Source organism: Agrilus planipennis, unplaced genomic scaffold (assembly GCF_000699045.2).
Source record: "Agrilus planipennis isolate EAB-ADULT unplaced genomic scaffold, Apla_2.0 scaffold49, whole genome shotgun sequence".
NCBI classification, from domain to species: Eukaryota; Metazoa; Arthropoda; class Insecta; order Coleoptera; family Buprestidae; genus Agrilus; species Agrilus planipennis.
This window is the reverse complement of record NW_020438913.1, coordinates 867,679-885,029: the sequence shown is the minus strand read 5'-3', so window position 1 is coordinate 885,029 and position 17,351 is coordinate 867,679. Positions and strand designations below refer to the sequence as shown.

Below are 17,351 nucleotides of genomic sequence, written 5' to 3'. Positions count from 1 at the left end.
AGGCTTCCACGGCCGGCGTCTATCGATGCTGTGTTTTCTTCCGGGCTTTTTGGCCGTGGTCCGTGGAATCTTGCTTTTCCAGACGTTTCGCCGTTCTTTGCTGACGGCATCTTCAGTGGTGACTGGGCAGGTGCTGAGTCGTAACATGATGTGCCCAATCACCACTGAAGATGCCGTCAGCAAAGAACGGCGAAACGTCTGGAAAAGCAAAATTCCACGGACCACGGCCAAAAAGCCCGGAAGAAAACACAGCATCGATAGACGCCGGCCGTGGAAGCCTAAGAACTACTTAACTTTTCTTTCTTGGAAATTACTTAAAATTGTCCAGTTATGGAAAACTTTCATGAAATAATCAGGAGGAAGACGTTTTAAACAAGTCTGATGAAAAAACAGGAAAAATACCATTGAAAACAGTTAATGTAGGTCCTAACGAGTGGCAACTGTTTGAGGCAGCGAAGGAAAGTGTAGCAGGTAGGTGCAGTTGTCAACTTCCACGTCTTGTAGTTCCGGAGCCAACAATTTTTATTGTATATTCATGTAGGTTTTCGTTTCGTATACCTTCTGATGTGCGTTTTATACCCTTTTGTACCTTTCTGTTAGGTAATTTTAGGTATCTCTTATGAAATTTTCCGTTTTTGTTTTGTTTTCGTCTTGATTTTCATATTTATTTTTTTCTTTCCAGCAAGTTCGGCGCCGAAGAAGATCAGGTCGAGCGACACGACTTATGGAAATCGACCTGGTTAAGGGCAACAAGGGTCTCGGTTTTAGTATCGCAGGAGGCATTGGCAATCAGCACATCCCCGGCGATAATGGTATTTACGTTACCAAGGTGATGGACGGCGGTGCTGCACAAGTTGACGGCCGTTTACTTGTTGGTGACAAGCTGGTCGCTGTCAAAGATCCCATGGTGAGTAAACCATTACTTATATGTATAGTACAGTCGAAATAGGAAGGCAAAGTCCCCAATAAATAATGCACACTAAAGGCATATCGTTTTTCTCATTCTTACAAACGGAAGATATCATGTCTTTATTCTCTAGACACGCCTCCTCCACAGCTGCGTCTAGGCCTGCACCTACGTTTCATAAGAATCAATCGAATAGAATGAGACGGTTGAAAACGTGCTTGTCTTGTTATCTGTACCTACATTAAATGAGCAAATTTACAGGATCGGCTTAAGGTAATAGTCGTGCTACAGTATGGTGAAAAAGTTATTGTAAGATCTAAAATAATTCAATGCAATAATATTTATATAATTTCGATTGTACATCAAAACAGACTGAATCGAATTGAATTGAATTGATTAATCGTGCAACACTGTATTTCATATTAAAACGTCCGTCTTTGGAGCTTTCCTCTTCCTCGAAACCTAAAAAAAGAATATATAATAAGTAAAAAATAGTCTGCATTGATGAGAAATGAATGCGTTATTGTTTACTTTTAATTTCATAAAAATAATTGTTTTTCAAAATAATACTTAGATACATTTGTTTTTAAATTAAAAGTTCCACCTTATTAAAATAAGTAAAGTATCCGGGATACGGTTCTGCAACTAATGTTCAAAACCTCCGCCACTATGTTTATAACGGAGATTGTTTTCTCTACTTTGAAAATAATTACATAATAACATTCCAAACAAGTTTTCTACTCTGACCATTTCCTTGAAAGTTAACAACAAAAATAACAATAGCACCAACAAAAACAACGAAAACAATAGTTACAACGAAAAAATAACTTAAACGATATATATGTAGAGAGATGACTATTCGAACAAATACACCAACTAAATTAAGCCGACCCTGTAAATTTGCCCATTTTATGTAGACAAAAATGACAAGACAAGCATGTTGTCGATCGTCTCATTTTATTCGATTGATTCTTATGAAACGTAGGTGCAGGTCTCGACGCAGCTGTGGAGGAGGCGTGTTTAGAGAGTAAAGACAGGATATCTTCCGTTTGTAAGAACGAAAAAAACGATATGCCTTTAGTGTGCATTATTTATTGGAGACTTTGCCTTCTTATTTCAACTGAATTATATATTATAATAAATACGGTTGGGGCTTTAATAATTCAAATGAAGAAACCTCTTTGCGCGCGTGTGTGTGTGTGTGTGTGTGTGTGTCTCGACACGTATGATTTACAATCGAAGTTTAATTATTATTTTACTGCAATTTCTGACGCTAAACGTGGAAATTGTTATGAATTATTTCCTTTAAATATTGAATATTGTTACCGAGACAGCGACAGCGTACGCCCCCTTTTTTTACGTGTCAGTAATTTTTGTTTGAGGTTCAATGTTTTGTTTTATGGTAATTGTGTATTCATCACAAAAAAAGCAATAAAAAAAGACATTATACAATCTACTCATTATTCAACAAATAACAACAAAATGTAATATGCATTCAATTATTAACATTAACATGCGTGTACGATAATCATAAAGATAATAGAACAGAGTACGGTAGCTCATCGCAAATGCGTTTCTTAAAAAGAAAGACATAGAAAATAAAAGGGCTTTCTTTCTCTGTAACTCTTTCGCCTCTGTTTTTGTAATATGCATACTCGTGCTGGTTAATAAGAATCACTATTAAACAAAGACAGAGGAGGAAGAGGGGTCTCACTACATGGGAATTACCCACTGTATCTTATTTTCTCTATGGCGATCATCTACCAATTTTGAAAATAAAACGATTTGCTTTGTGATAATGAAGTTAAAATGTAAACGTCTTGATAGTATTTTGACATCTTACCTTGACCAGCTGGGTTATTATATTTTTCGATCGTAATTTCGTTTGCTGGATCCCTATTAAATCCATCTCTATCCATATCTGAATTTTGACCACAGATTAGTACAACATTATAAATAATACAAAGAAACTAGAGTAGTCCAGCCAGTCTTAGGACTGACGACCTTATGATTATAATGACATACAAAGTCATGTCCCAGAGATGGAGACCATTTTTTAGCATTCAGAAGGATATCCGTTTGATTCCTTAATATTGGGCCGGTAAATTTGCTCAGTCTTTTCTTCAGTATCATCTATGATTTACCTCGGACCAACCATAGACATATATTAATGGACGTGCCTTAGCCGTATGTCGTTGTAATAATTTCTTGGCCCGAAAAGTGAGGGAGATGGCCTATGGTTTCGGACTAGTGCTATCTCTTTTATGACACGCTTACGCACTATCGTGAGAGAGATGGATATTGTCCTAGACTTCATTTCATCTCTTTCTTTTGTTGTACCACAATTCTAACCGCTAAGGCATGTCCATTAGTAAACGCAATACCGTCTTTACCATAAGGGCACATGGGGCCCGTGCCCAGGGCCCCCGTCCTCACGAGGGCCCCGGAAGACCGATATTATTTGCTTACATTACTCTTTTTTTCCGAATGCAGAATACACCCTAATTAATTACACTACTACACCATCTCTATAGAAGAACAACAGAAGTTATAACTTTGGGGTGATCGTTATGATAACAAATCATTTCATTATATCGAAAAGAACATAATTAAGTGGTTCACAAAAAAGAAAAGAAGTTGTAGCTCAAAGAGAAGTAACCAAAAAGCTTCGCAAGCTCACTTCATTTTTTATGGTTGAATAAACAAACAAACGGACTGATGGGACTGATTCTTCATTCCCATCACCTCAAGATCAAAATACTTCTAAATATCAACAGGAAAAAGAGCCCATCAGACGCTAAACCCTCCACTTCAAACTAATGTGAGTTAATAGCAGCAAGCTTGGAGAATATATCTCCAGGTCCTTATCGTGATCCTGGTACGTACCGTGATGAAATTTTAACGGAAGAAATACGGTATATTTGGATTCGGAAAGGACCAGAGTTTTTCCAAAATAAGAATTGTGATATTTTTGAGTCTTCTACAAGTTTTCCAGATTTAAGTGGTAAAACAAAAATTAGACACTTGACTAAAAATATTTTCACCCGTAAATTGACGAATGGGGAGTTTATAGAAAGAAAATGGCTCCATTATTCACCGTCGAAGAAATGTGTGTACNATTGTGACATTTTTGAGTCTTCTACAAGTTTTCCAGATTTAAGTGGTAAAACAAAAATTAGACACTTGACTAAAAATATTTTCACCCGTAAATTGACGAATGGGGAGTCTATAGAAAGAAAATGGCTCCATTATTCACCGTCGAAGAAATGTGTGTACTGTTATTCCTGTCGTCTATTTAATACGAGTGCTGGTACTGGACATAATTTCAGTTCTCCAAATGGGTATAAAGACTGGAATCGACACCATAGTAAAAGTTGTTCGTATCGACAGTACTACCACCCCCTAAAATATTCGCAATTAATTAGGCGAACATCTACAAAGTATATTTGATTTAATTAAAAAGTCAAAACAGACAAATGTTTGAATCATTCACTTAACTGTTCAAAAGGGCCCCAAATTCCTGTGTGCCCAAGGGCCCCGGCATGGTCTAAGACGACTCTGAGTAAACGTCGATGGGACCAACCACCACCAACCCATTCCCATGATCCTTATATGTAAGCCCTACCCTCCAACTTTACATGAAGGTTTAGGTCTGTGGGGCAATAACTCTCCCGTAAGCGTTCGTATCTGATAGGTATGAAAAGTAGAAAGATTCTACTAGGGGTTTGTTTGTGTTTTGGTCCATTGCTCGATTAACTATGGTCCAAACCATATCTCGGTTAAAAATTGTAGAGAAAAACGGTAAAAATGCCCGATTTGCCGTTTAAAGTAGAGGTAGTTTACAATCTTGTGGGCTATGACCTTTAGTAACATAGTGACAGCCGTAGAATGGAGTAGTAGAAGAAGATGCAAGAGTAATCGCGCTGATGTCACTTGATTAAGGACGAAACTATCAGTAATGAGGGAGATACATAAAGGGACACTCTTTCTCTCTTGCACCAAGCGTCACAGCAGACCATTGAGTATCGAAGTGATAAGCTGACCTACTAAAAAATAAAAATAAGGCAAGAGAGACGCAAAAAAAATAAAAGTTATTTATATTCATCTTTAAATGATCTAAACTACTCTACTCGGAAATTTAAAAAATCTTAAACGACCTTTAAATATCAAACTACTGGCCAAGAGTTTCAGGATCTTTATCATTTTTATTGTAGAAAAAACGAAAAAAGAAAATAAGCAAAAATCGATTACCGACGATGTTGAAGATTTTTTAAAATTTTGAGCGACCTCTTAAATTTTTTTTTGAGATGTCCTTTGGAGAGGGCTCTTAAAACATATTTTCACAGGAGACTCGAAAAAAAAATATTTGTTTTTTTGGATCACCTTTGTAACTCGCTATGAATTTTTATGGTCAAAGGATTCAAGTAATGCATAACTCGTATCAAAAGAGCGTATTTTACAGAGAAACCTCTTTATATGCAGAAAGGGCAGCTTACTTATGATTATTAGGTTGGTACCTAATACATAGGTACCTACGCAATGAAAAATAAAATATGTTGGCATGTACACAACATGGTTTATGTAAACTTCATTTTGGCCAACGAAAAGACCTCTCGTGTAGGTACAATCACGCGAATCAACTGCTAAAATCGTTTTCTAACATGCAATGCTCACGTGCCCTTTGTGAGTGTGCTCTTGTACATTATGTCTCCGTTTCCCATTTATTCAAATTCCGGTCGTATTCGACCTTTTTGGAGCTATTGTTGAAAACGGGGTCATCGGATAAAAGATCTCGTAATTTAGTTAGCGATCTCGGGAGGAATAAAAGAACGCGAAATCGAAATGGTACAGGGGCAATCTCTTCATCGTCAAATTTTATGAAATAAATTTAAGGAAGTCCCGAAGTAATTAAAAGTGTCCGTGACTCGGGCTGTTGGATTAAATTGAAAATCAATGCGAAAAATAATTCAATTTTATTTTCCAGAAAGAGTATTAAATAAATAATTTTATGCCTTTGTTGTATTAAGTATATAGGTACTTATCGTCTCAGGTTGTTTTCGGTAAATATTATAAACAGTTCATTTTAATACATGGGTGTAGAAAAAGAACAGAGTTCTTGGTCAAGGGTCTTTCGGAACCGACAGAACACCGCCTGATTTACTTGCAGCCTTTTAACTATGTGTTTTTCAAAAGATGATGCATCCCTTTGACGATGTCATAGAGTATGCCAATGTTCGGTAATCACTTCATCACTACTGCTTACATATAAATGAGCTTAGGGATGATTTCTGTGGTACGTTCGCCCGGTTCGGCTACAACTGCTTGAAACGTTTTCAAGAATAGCTAGGTGGTCGCATCGGTTGAAATGTCTACCATTCAACATCATACTGTCGTCAGTCCTAACACTGGTTGGACACGTACTAAAACAAGAACATCCCACATCATTAACTGTTTGTGAACAGTAATCTAGCCTAGAATTACCTCAACTCCTCCTAACTCCTGTTTTTGCTTCTATGTCTTTTACTAGGCATTCATGCCTGAGGAGGTGTCCTACTAACTTATCTCGTCTTTTTCTTATAGACTTCCACAGCGCTCTCTATTCTCCTACTTTTTCTAATACCTCCTTATTTCTAACCTTCTCTATCCACAGTATCCCCATCATTTTTCTTTTCCGCCATGCCAACCATCCACGTTTCGCATCCGCACAGAACCGTATTCTAGACATACGCATTTAACAGTATTTTTAAATTTATAAATTAACTTTTCGGGAACATAAAAGCGACTAGACCCTCCGCCATACTTTGTTTTATTTCTCCACTGCTTCTATCCTGAATTATCTTACTTTCTAGATTTGGAAAATCAGGAATTTCTTCAATTTTGTGTCTCCTATCTTTATATTCACTCTTTCTTTACCTTTTCTTCCCACGCATACCAATAGTTTTGTTTTGGTCTTATTTATTTTCATACAATTCTGTTTTGTCAATACCGTTTCCTTTTTATTTCTGCTATCTTTAACTCCTGCTTCCCATATAATCCGCAAATCAAAGCATAGTAATCTTTTGCTGCTGCATGTCTATTACTAAAGTTGACCTATCTAATGATGTTTATAGCATCCTAGATATTGCATCCTTGTCTAATTCTTTTCTTAATATTTACTTCTCTAATTTATAAATTTAAAGTTAAATTTTAGATGTTTTTAAATAAGCTTTTTTTTTATTATTTCTACATTCGTGGGGTCTAAAGTAAAAGGTAATTGTATGTGTGTATCAATGTGGTATTTCATTGTTACAGGGTAACGAAGTGAATTTGGAGAACGTAACCCATGAAGATGCCGTGGCCACCCTCAAAGCGACCCAAGAAAGAGTGATACTTGTTGTTGCCAAGCCGGAGAGTGCCTTTAGTGTTCCTTCATCGAATGCTTCTCATTCGCCGCAACTACGTAAGTTATTTTTTTATTTTATTAAGGATAAGGGAACCAAGTAATGCGTATTAAGGTGCAGATATTAAAGACACGATAACTTAAAAACACTTTTGGGTGTTTCATTCCCACCAGCTACTAATGCTGGTGGGCAAGCAGTCCTTCCGGACTACGGCGGAAGCTAGGCCGGAAGGCCCTCTTCAGCCTGCTTTCAGGAATCGTGGGAATGGGTGGGTGGTGGTTCGGGTGAGAAAGATGAGACGGACGAAATGAAAACAGAAGGGAATGAAAGATTACCTGTGGAATATTACTGCCCCAGCATTTGCCTAAAGGATCCAAGGAAACCATAGAAAAACTTGGACCAAGGCAGACTGAACCGGAATCGAACCGGCGTCCTCCCGAATGCTAAGTAATGGTCTAAACCTCTAAGCCATGCCGCTCGGTAAAAACAGTAGCTATTCTGTTAAATATATATAGAGGGACAAAAGAGTAACACACAGAAAGGAAGTGTTGTAGAGATAACCTTAAAGTGGTATTGATAGAACATGGAAGAAAAATTAGTAAGATATTCCTATATAAGGGAAATTAATGTAGGGTTAGGCCTGGTATAAAATGTAGAAGAAACACCTTCTGAGATTTGAGGTTAGTTAGAGATATATATTCAGTGTAAGACCAGGGGCAAAAAGGAGCATTTTCACGATTACTAAAAGGGGACTGAAAGGACCTTCTGATACTCTACTCTCTGTTAAACAAAATAGAATTAACATTGTTCTTGGAAAATGATTTGTAGGGGTTGAGATTTTGCTTGCTCGCTTGCTTCATGTAAGATAACTGCAAGAATTTATTATGAGGGGAATTATATATTTCAGCTGTTCAAAGGATTATTCTTAAGATGTAATGAATTAAGAATTAGTCGTGAAAGAAATTGTAAAATGAAATTATGATGGCAGTTATGCAAATTGGTTTTTATCTTTTTAAAAATTTCCGCGTAGAAGTGAGTATTTTAAAGTATAATTTTTTATTTTCACATTAAATGCGAACTTCTTCCTGTGTGGAATATATTTATAAAAATTATCTAAAATAGAGAAGGTTAGAGAGGACTCCTATGGAAGTGAATAAGAAATAGGCGAGATAGGTTGGTAGGACACCTTCTCAGGCATGAAGGTTTAGTCAGAGACATATCAGAGGCAGAAACGGGAGTTAGGAGGAGTGGAGGTAGACCTAATCAAAGAGGTTGACACCACATACATAAATAATGTAGACATTCCATTTCCATTTGTACTGCTATTTTACTACACATCTTAACAATTGAAATTTAAGTTTTAGATAAGATATGGTCGCGTCCAGCTGGCGCACTATTTTTCTTTGGTAAGAGAGTTTCTTCTTCCCCATTGCACCAAAATGTACCCGTAAAATATACATAAATGTATAATTTTTATGTTTTTCTGTCAGTAACATCCTCTTCGAACAAACATGAAATAATCCCCTCTAAAGGTGTGATTAGACTAAGCGAACGCATATTTCGCAGCGTCTGTTCGCAACAATTCTTAATTGAATACCTAAAGCTATTGTTAACCGCCTGCAAATGAAGAAACTGATATTTTTATTTCTTAAATATATATGTTGCATTCATAAATAAATAAATAATAAACATAATTTCGATTGTCATTTAGGAACCTTCATTCCTAATCCTTGTTCTAGTTCGTTTAGTCTAAACACACCTTTGCATGAGTTATTCATTTAACAAAAGATAAAATCGGTGATAAAAATCCTTTTACAGTTATTATTTTTTTGATTACCATTAAAATATCCAAAAAATATTGGTACATTCGAGTTAAACAAGGCTTAATTGCTAGCTTTGGCATGTATTTTTATTGATCAGTATGTTAACCCTATCTGGTCAGTGTTGGAATATTATGAAGCGTTAGTATTAACAATGAATGTACTGACTAATTAGTTTATGTATTGATCGTTTATAGGGTAGCCATTTAGTTGACTTATACATACATATACTGACCGAAAATAGATTTAATAACCGGAGATGTCATTTATTTGAAATACTTGCATTTAAAATGCAAAATACATTTTTGCCGTTAAAAGTTCTGCTAGTATCACCGATCAAACATTATATAAAATGATGAATGAAAGTTGCTCACAATGACTATTGAAGGTATTAGAGGCTTCAAGAGCGAACAAAGAGATATTCCATTATAAATTCTGCTATTTCTTTAACTAAAGAAAGCCCAAAAAATTCTAAACTACATGAGAATGGATAATCTAAAATAGTAGATCGATATTGTTTTCCGGGTTCAATGTTATGGTCCATGGAATTTTCCAAATTGATATCAGCACCTGCCAAATCACCACTTATCGTACCTTTAGCAAGAAACTACAAAATTCTATGTATTACGGCAAAACATCATACAAAACAATATCGAATTGATATACGCCAGCTGAATAAAACTGCAAAATATTGTGGTGTGCTAATAAGTGCGTATAATCCAAAATTCTTAAAAAACGATTGGAAGTACTTCACTTATTAGGTGAACCCAAAGCTAAAGAAACTATGAATTCAATTTCTTCATTTTGATATAGAGTGATATTGATTTTATATCAATAAAATTATTTGCAACCCTATTTTGGCTCTGATTTTTCACGCTGAACAAACTATTTTGTCATCAGTGTCTTTTTTCCAATTAAAACGGGTGTCGAAGGTAAATAAGGAAGTATATAGAAGAATTATTTGTTACTGATTTGAAGAAACTATAAAATAAAGATAGAAAAACTATATTTCAATCACTTCAAACAGAAAAATATGAATCATAATGAATCTTCGCAGCTGGTGATGTAGTGCAAACACACCACTGTTAGTCTAGAATAACTCCAATACTTAAGAATTGAGCAAATGCGTGTAAGGTTTTCTTACTACAAAAAAAGTATTTATTTAGGATTTTAAATAGAAAAGGGAAATCTATTTTGTATTTAAATACTTTTAAAAACCCGTTTTCCGCATCTCTTGTAATAACTGACCATTTAATTTGTTACCATTGGCTATTAACTTTTTATTTTATTTTTTGTCAGCGACAGTGATAATTTAATAACTTTTCGTCGTAAGTCAAAATTATGTAGATAGATACACAACAATAAAGATACACCCTTAGAATGCTATTCGAATATTTTTCCCTTTTTATTCGTCGATTTTCTTTTGAAATACCTCACTCGCAAGTTTTGCAGTTGAGAAATTGTAGAAAAATATTATGAAGCTCAACGAAAAATGGTAAAAAACATGCTTGAAGTATGTATTTCGTAAAAGTATTACGAAATTTATTCTGCTTATAACTTTTTTGTTGCTTTTTATTGATTAAAACTTAGGCTGCTGGATTTTAATTTAATTTACGCGGTATTGAAGTGACGGTAAAAAATTAGGGTAGACCTTTTTAATGAAATAACGCTAAAATATTATCAATTTTCGTTTACATACATGCAGTTCTATTTGCGTATTTTTTCGTTTATTGTTTTTTTTTTTTTGGTATACCGGACCATCTTTCGTTAATAGTAGAAATAGAGTGTTGATTGAATTGGAAAATAGTTAGTGATGAGCAAAATTAGCCTTGCAGAAATGAAAGGTCAAGGCCGTACAAATAAAACAGACTAAAACCAATACAAAATATGCAAGATCAAAACCAACTTAACACCCACGTTCAATACCAATACCGTTACTAAAGACCAAGACCAAGACTAGAAGTATTTTAGCAGTACCAAGACGTAGACCGAGTATGCTTATTGACATAAAACATTTAAAACGATTGACTTTTTCCGACTTTTTGTTATAATTAACACGGTTTTCCCTAATTTTTAATGTGAGTAGGTACATTAAAATGGTGTAATTTTTATGTTTTTATTCAATTAGTTTTGAAAAACACTAAAGCTTAATTCTGCTGTTCTACTGGAACCGTCTTTCGCGTGCCGATCACATCCAAGAAATTTTAGATCGACAAAGTGGACTTTATTCTACAAAACAAAAAATTTTCATATTGGGATCCGTCAAATGGGCATACACATCTGCTGGCAAAATTTATAACTCGAATGAGGGAAAAATTTACATAGGAACTGTGCACGCAAATTGTAAAATTGTTTATTAAAATAATAAAACACGTTAAAAAAGTAAAAATTTTTTTGATGATGGAGTCGACGAAGTTTTCTTCTAAAGTTAAATCAAATAAAAAGTTAATATGTTCAGTGAAAAGCTGCAATAGCACTTCAGACATAGATCTTCACTCTTCACCTACATTAACTACTTTCCAATAAAAACTAACCGTTTTATATATGTAAAAAATATATTCGGAAAATTAGAGAAAAAAGTAAACTAATAGAAGCTTGGATGAAAGCAGTAGGTATCAAAGAAGTGAATTCCGGAATAAAAATTTGTTCACGTCATTTTAATGCACATGATTATATTTCAGCAAGTATTTACCATCAGCCATAACCTTAATATTTAAAACTAGAATCATACTAAAATTATAAAGTGAGAAATTATTTATTCCTGTGTAATTGATTTAACACAATTCTAATGATACGATATAAGTATTTTGAGGTTAAGAACCTACCTGCTGCAATACAACAAGGTTGCAATAATGTGTTTGCAACGTTCTCTTAAATCGGGTTTGCACGTGCAAGTCATTGATATGATATTGCTTAAATCACCCAGAATCACCTCACCAATTATATAACGTGAATCACTTTTTAAATTCGAAGTTTGTAAAAAGTAGGCAGTCAACTTGATGGAATTTGAAGGCTAGCTTCCGGATTTGTTATTTCCGAATTTTATAATGTGATTGGCATTAAAAACATGCTCACCTTTAACGAAATTTCCTTTCCGAGGCTTTGTGTCAGCCCAATCACATATTGTGTCAATACTTATCATTTTATCGTAATTTAAAAAAATTGCACGGTACACTATAGGAACTACAATAAATTTTCCCTAATCGGCGCCATGTTTTTAGGCTCCTCCCATTTGACGGATCCCAATATTTATTGTGATATTGTTATTATCAGTAGAAATCCTTATTGTTTTCAGTGACTACCTTTACCCTTTACTATTCTAACCCACAGCTGTATATCCATTTATTTATTGTTTCTTTTTCATGTTTAAAACGTTGAAATTATTATGTGTTGAATTATGTCAGGTAGAGACTAATATTTTCTTCTTTACAGATTCTGAGGTTCCTAATAATTACCCAGAATCAACACATTCTTCAACCCTGGCCCTTCACAGACCCTCAACTCCAAGTGCAATCAGTCAGTCGGCTATTAGTCACGAAGACATCACAAGGTGAGTCTATTTTCCTTTTAATTTCAACAGCGCCCCCCTCCTAAGTTGGATTCCCTATTTTTATAACGAACAGTCGCAATTTATGTGTATCCAAACTCAAACAAAGGCTCAGCAAATTTATTTTTAAGCGAACGCGTTTAAATAAATACGCACGCTGGCAATAACTTTCGTTCTTACACCCTTCTCGCAGCACTCATGGTTATAGCTACATATATTGGGTGGTACTAATAGATACCGAGAATTAATACAACATTTTTTTGTACTAAAGGAACATTACATAACGATAAAATCGTTATGATTTAAAATTTCTTTCCTTTGTAGCCGATGGTATATGTATGTCTATAGTAATAACTGAAGTTATTTGAGGAATGCATAACAAACGATATTTGATGATAAAGCATACAAGTGTTTACATTTAATTTAATAATTTCATAATATTCTTGTATGCCGCATCTACGCTTAAAAGTAGTATCATATTTGTTTCTTAAAAGGCATTGCTACTGTTTGTTAGTTTATAAAAAATATAACAACCATTTTAAAATATAGAGCACGTAGACATCTCATAGAATAAAGAAAATAGGCACACTCGTGAATAACAATGTCTGCTCTACTTTTGCTACTTTAAAAATAGATTTACGATTTTAGTTTTATTTACAGAAAATTTAACTGCTACTTCCCAGATAAATATATATGTGTACAATAATTAATTAGACAGCGTCATTGTTTCTCATCAAAATATATAAAAAATACATAATAGAACTTGTGATAATCAATTTTCGGCTACCTTGTAGACATTGATGACCAAAGCAAGACTCAAAACTGTCCCAGTCTTTAAATTATGTGTGTTTTTTAATGTAAGTCGAAAATTTTATTTTATATTTTGTCTTGAAGGATAATGTTACGCAAAGTTTTGTTATTTATTTTATCAAATTGAAATAATGGGCTTTTGAACTTGAACAGTCTTGTTATAATTTAATTTTTTGTTTTCGAGCAACAGTATCTTGAGTAGGTAAAAGCTTTTCAAGGTTTTCAGTTTGCCAATTTTAACAACTAATTAGCACCATATTAAATAGTAAAACTACCTATACCTTTCATGGGTCTTTATACGCGTAGTTCTAGCATCGAACTACGTCTTGACCGATCGCATATCACACTTTGAGAGCTTAAACATCTTCAAGAAATTAGAAAAGTAAAAGCGATCTAAAATTTGATCGTCAGCTTTCGGATGAAGCTCGTACGTGGTGGCATTCAAGTAGGTCGTGTACCTGGCGACAATCTGATGAAAGTCGTACCTGACGACACAGCGTTGAATTAAAGGGTTTATCTGGCGGTGTTCAGATGAAACGCATACCTGGCTACGCGACATTCAGTTGAAGGACATACTACGCGATATTCAGTTGAAGGACACACTTCGTGGCATTCAGATGAAACGCGTACCTGGTGTCATTCAAATAAAGAGCGTACCTATCGTAATGAAGAGCATACTTGGCGGTGAGGTGTTCTGTGTTTACGAGCGTACCTGACGGCATCCGAGTGGTTCATGTACCTGGTGGCACCCGGATGAAAGTCGTACCTGACGATGTACCGTTGAATTAAGCAGTGTATCTGGCGGCATTCAAATGAAACGCTCATCTGGCTACGCGACTTTAAGTTAAAGGACATACTTCGCGACATTTGGATGAAGCGCGTACCTGGTGACATTCAAATGAAGAGCATACCTAGCGTAATTCAAATGTAGGATATATTTAGCGGTGAGGCGTTCTGTATAAAGAGCCTACCTGACGGCATCCTAGTGGATCGTGTACTTGGTGGCAGCTGGATGAAAGTCGTACCTGACGATGTACCGTTGAATTAAAGAGTGTATCTGGCGGCATTCAAATGAAACGCTCATCTGGCTACGCGACATTCAGTTGGAGGGCGCGTTTCGCCACATTCAAATGAAGCGCGTACCTGGTGTCTTTCAAATAAAAAATGAAGAGTATACTTGGCGGTGAGGTGTTCTGTGTTTACGAGCGTACCTGACTGCATTCAAGTGGATCGTGTAACCGGTGGCAGCCGGATGAAAGTCGTACCTGACGACACACTGTTGAAAATTGAAGAGTGTATCTGGTGACATTCAAATAAAACGCATACCTGACTACGCAGCATTCAGTTGAAGAGCATACCTAGCGGCAATCTGATTTAGCGCATACCTGGTGGCATTCAGATGAAGTGCGTGCCTGGCGTCATTTAGGCCCTAAGGATGTTCAGGTGGAACGTGTATCTAGGTACAATTAGGTGAAGCTCGTACCTGGCGACGCAGCGTTAAATTGAAGGGTGTATCTTGCGGTGTTCAAATGATGTACATAACTAGCGGCTTTTAAATGGGACGTGTACGTAGTTACGCAATATTCAATTGAAAGGGTTACCAGGTAGGGTTCAGATGACGTACATAACTAGCGGCTTTTAAATGGGACGTGTACGTAGTTACGCGACATTCAATTGATAGGGTTACCAGGCAGGGTTCAGATTAAGCGCGTACTTGACTGCAGGATATAAATAAGTTGTTTTATTGTTGAATGAAACATGTATATTACTTTAACATTTTGCACATACCAAAGTCATTGAATGCAGATAAATGCCTACTCAAATATTTCACTCCTTTTTATCATTGAAATGTGCTTGCTGACATTTGTCTACTACTGTAACAAATAATTCGTTTACTAATTGTCTGCTAAACGAATTCTTGAAGTAAACTTGACAATATACTCAATACCTACAACTTTTGTTTGTAGTGTTTGTTTTTACATAATAGTAATAGTAATTTTAAGTTGATTTTTTTTGCGTTGTTTATCATGCGAGGTAGGTACGTCGTCGGTGCAATTCAGCGGTTGAATCGAATCGGTTTTTGACTCGACTAATGAATTCATTTGAATCAATTAATATTCTCGGTACCACCCAAGTCTGTTGGAATGAATGGTAGCGGTGGAAATTCTTGTCGTTCCCTCATGTACGCCAGATAGATATTGTCTGTCGTGAATCATTCAAATGTATTGTCTTGTGGCGCATTATTCAGTTTTATGTATGGGAAGAGCCGCAGCCGGCGTTATTATATTTTAATATTAAATCGCTCGTCTTTCGACTTTGTTTTATTAGTGTGCGAACAAACAAAAGTGAGTGAACGTTGCAGAGCTGCTGAACTTAAACGATTAGTAGCCACATGTTAATTGACAATTCAAGGTAGATATGATATGCATGCATGTCGTTGCTTAAATAAGTGATTTTTTTTTATTTATGTTTGTATAATATGTTAAGTAAGTGTTTGTGTAAGCGATTTTTAATTTTCTCGCTGCATTTGCAAGATTGTGTCACCTTTAGATAGGTAAATAATAAACCAATGACAAGGGCAACTAAATCACTTCCTGAACTTTGAATGGTACTGATTTCTCTAGTTTTCTTTCGTTGTTGTGTGTTTGTTACGTTACCTGGACTTTGCAGAAAATTCACAATATTATTTGTTTGATTTTTACCTCTAATCGTTTAAAATTAATACCAAAACCTAAAATTAACGACGCAATGGACAATTTCGTAAATGTTTATCGACATATTTGTTTCTTTAGGATGATAGCACGGACCGAAAAGTCCAATTACAGAGTAAGGTATAAGGTATCTAATAAAGCCACTACAAACATTGGAAGACTATAAATAAGTTCATAAAATCATACAGACAGTAAAATGCAATACTTTTAAAAAAGGTTTCATAATTAAAATTACATATTTTACAGTCCCTTTAAATCTACGAATATGTTTTATGTCTCTGAGAATGTTAGGAATTGTTTTTCACAAATCTGTACACTTTGGAATTGCAAGTTCAATTTTGAGAATGTAATATCTGTGTAAAATGTATTTGGTGTCCCTATATCACTATTTATGATATTATATAACGTCATGGGGTGTAAAGAAAGGTAGTTCACGTTATTTAGTTTACGATTTTAACATACTATTATGTAGAAAAGCAGCAGTGCGATATCAATGCGTTTTATGAGCGTTTCATATGTATAATACATACATATAAAGACTCCTCTATTGTGCAGCTTTGTGTTACGATTCCGATAACAAAATATTAGGTATTGTGTGATAACAGTCCAAACCTAAATGGCAAAGTAACAACTAGAATTTTACCGCTTTCGTTGCTCATGTTGTCCCTGTTGTTGCTTATATTGTTGTTCGAACAGTCGGCGGTGAATAGAAACTTTTGGAAATAACTTCTCACCTAGTAACGCGATAATTTCGGGAAAATATAAATGTTTTTGATTGTTCATGTAAAAATACCTAAAGAAGAAGAGATATGCTTATTAAAAATCTTTGTAAATGTCTAGATTACCCGAAAGGTTGGGGGCGGAGGGGATTGAAAAAGGAGGTCCTCCTGAGTAAACCACCATAAAAAGTTCGCGGCGGTCACACCCCCATCAAAAGTTCTATACTTATTATTACTAATTATCCAACATTTATAATATTGATAATTAGTAAAGAGCCAAAAAAACCAATTAAAAAAATTTTTTTAAAGAGTTGTGTCATAAACTCGATATCTACATTTCTCAATTTCTTTGTAGTAAAATTGTACTTGAATTTATACTATTCCCGGTACTATTGTACGTAAGATCGTATCATCCTCGGTACTATTGCACTTCAAAGTATATTATGGATATAATAAA

The 17,351-nt window shown here is 35.1% G+C and overlaps 1 protein-coding gene across 19 annotated transcripts in view; it reads left to right on the top strand.

Moving 5' to 3' along the window:
• Positions 1 to 17,351, top strand: part of LOC108733410 (disks large 1 tumor suppressor protein) — a 436,917-nt gene that overhangs the window by 359,337 nt on the left and 60,229 nt on the right. For 17 of the 19 annotated variants that reach the window (XM_025973523.1, XM_025973522.1, XM_025973519.1 and 14 more), the window contains 4 exons: positions 683 to 907; positions 7,199 to 7,346; positions 8,646 to 8,693; positions 12,540 to 12,657. In XM_025973523.1, the coding sequence (XP_025829308.1) occupies positions 683 to 907; positions 7,199 to 7,346; positions 8,646 to 8,693; positions 12,540 to 12,657 (539 nt within the window). The remainder of the gene's footprint in view (positions 1 to 682; positions 908 to 7,198; positions 7,347 to 8,645; positions 8,694 to 12,539; positions 12,658 to 17,351) is intronic. The other 2 variants (XM_025973536.1, XM_025973520.1) reach the window with 1 other exon arrangement.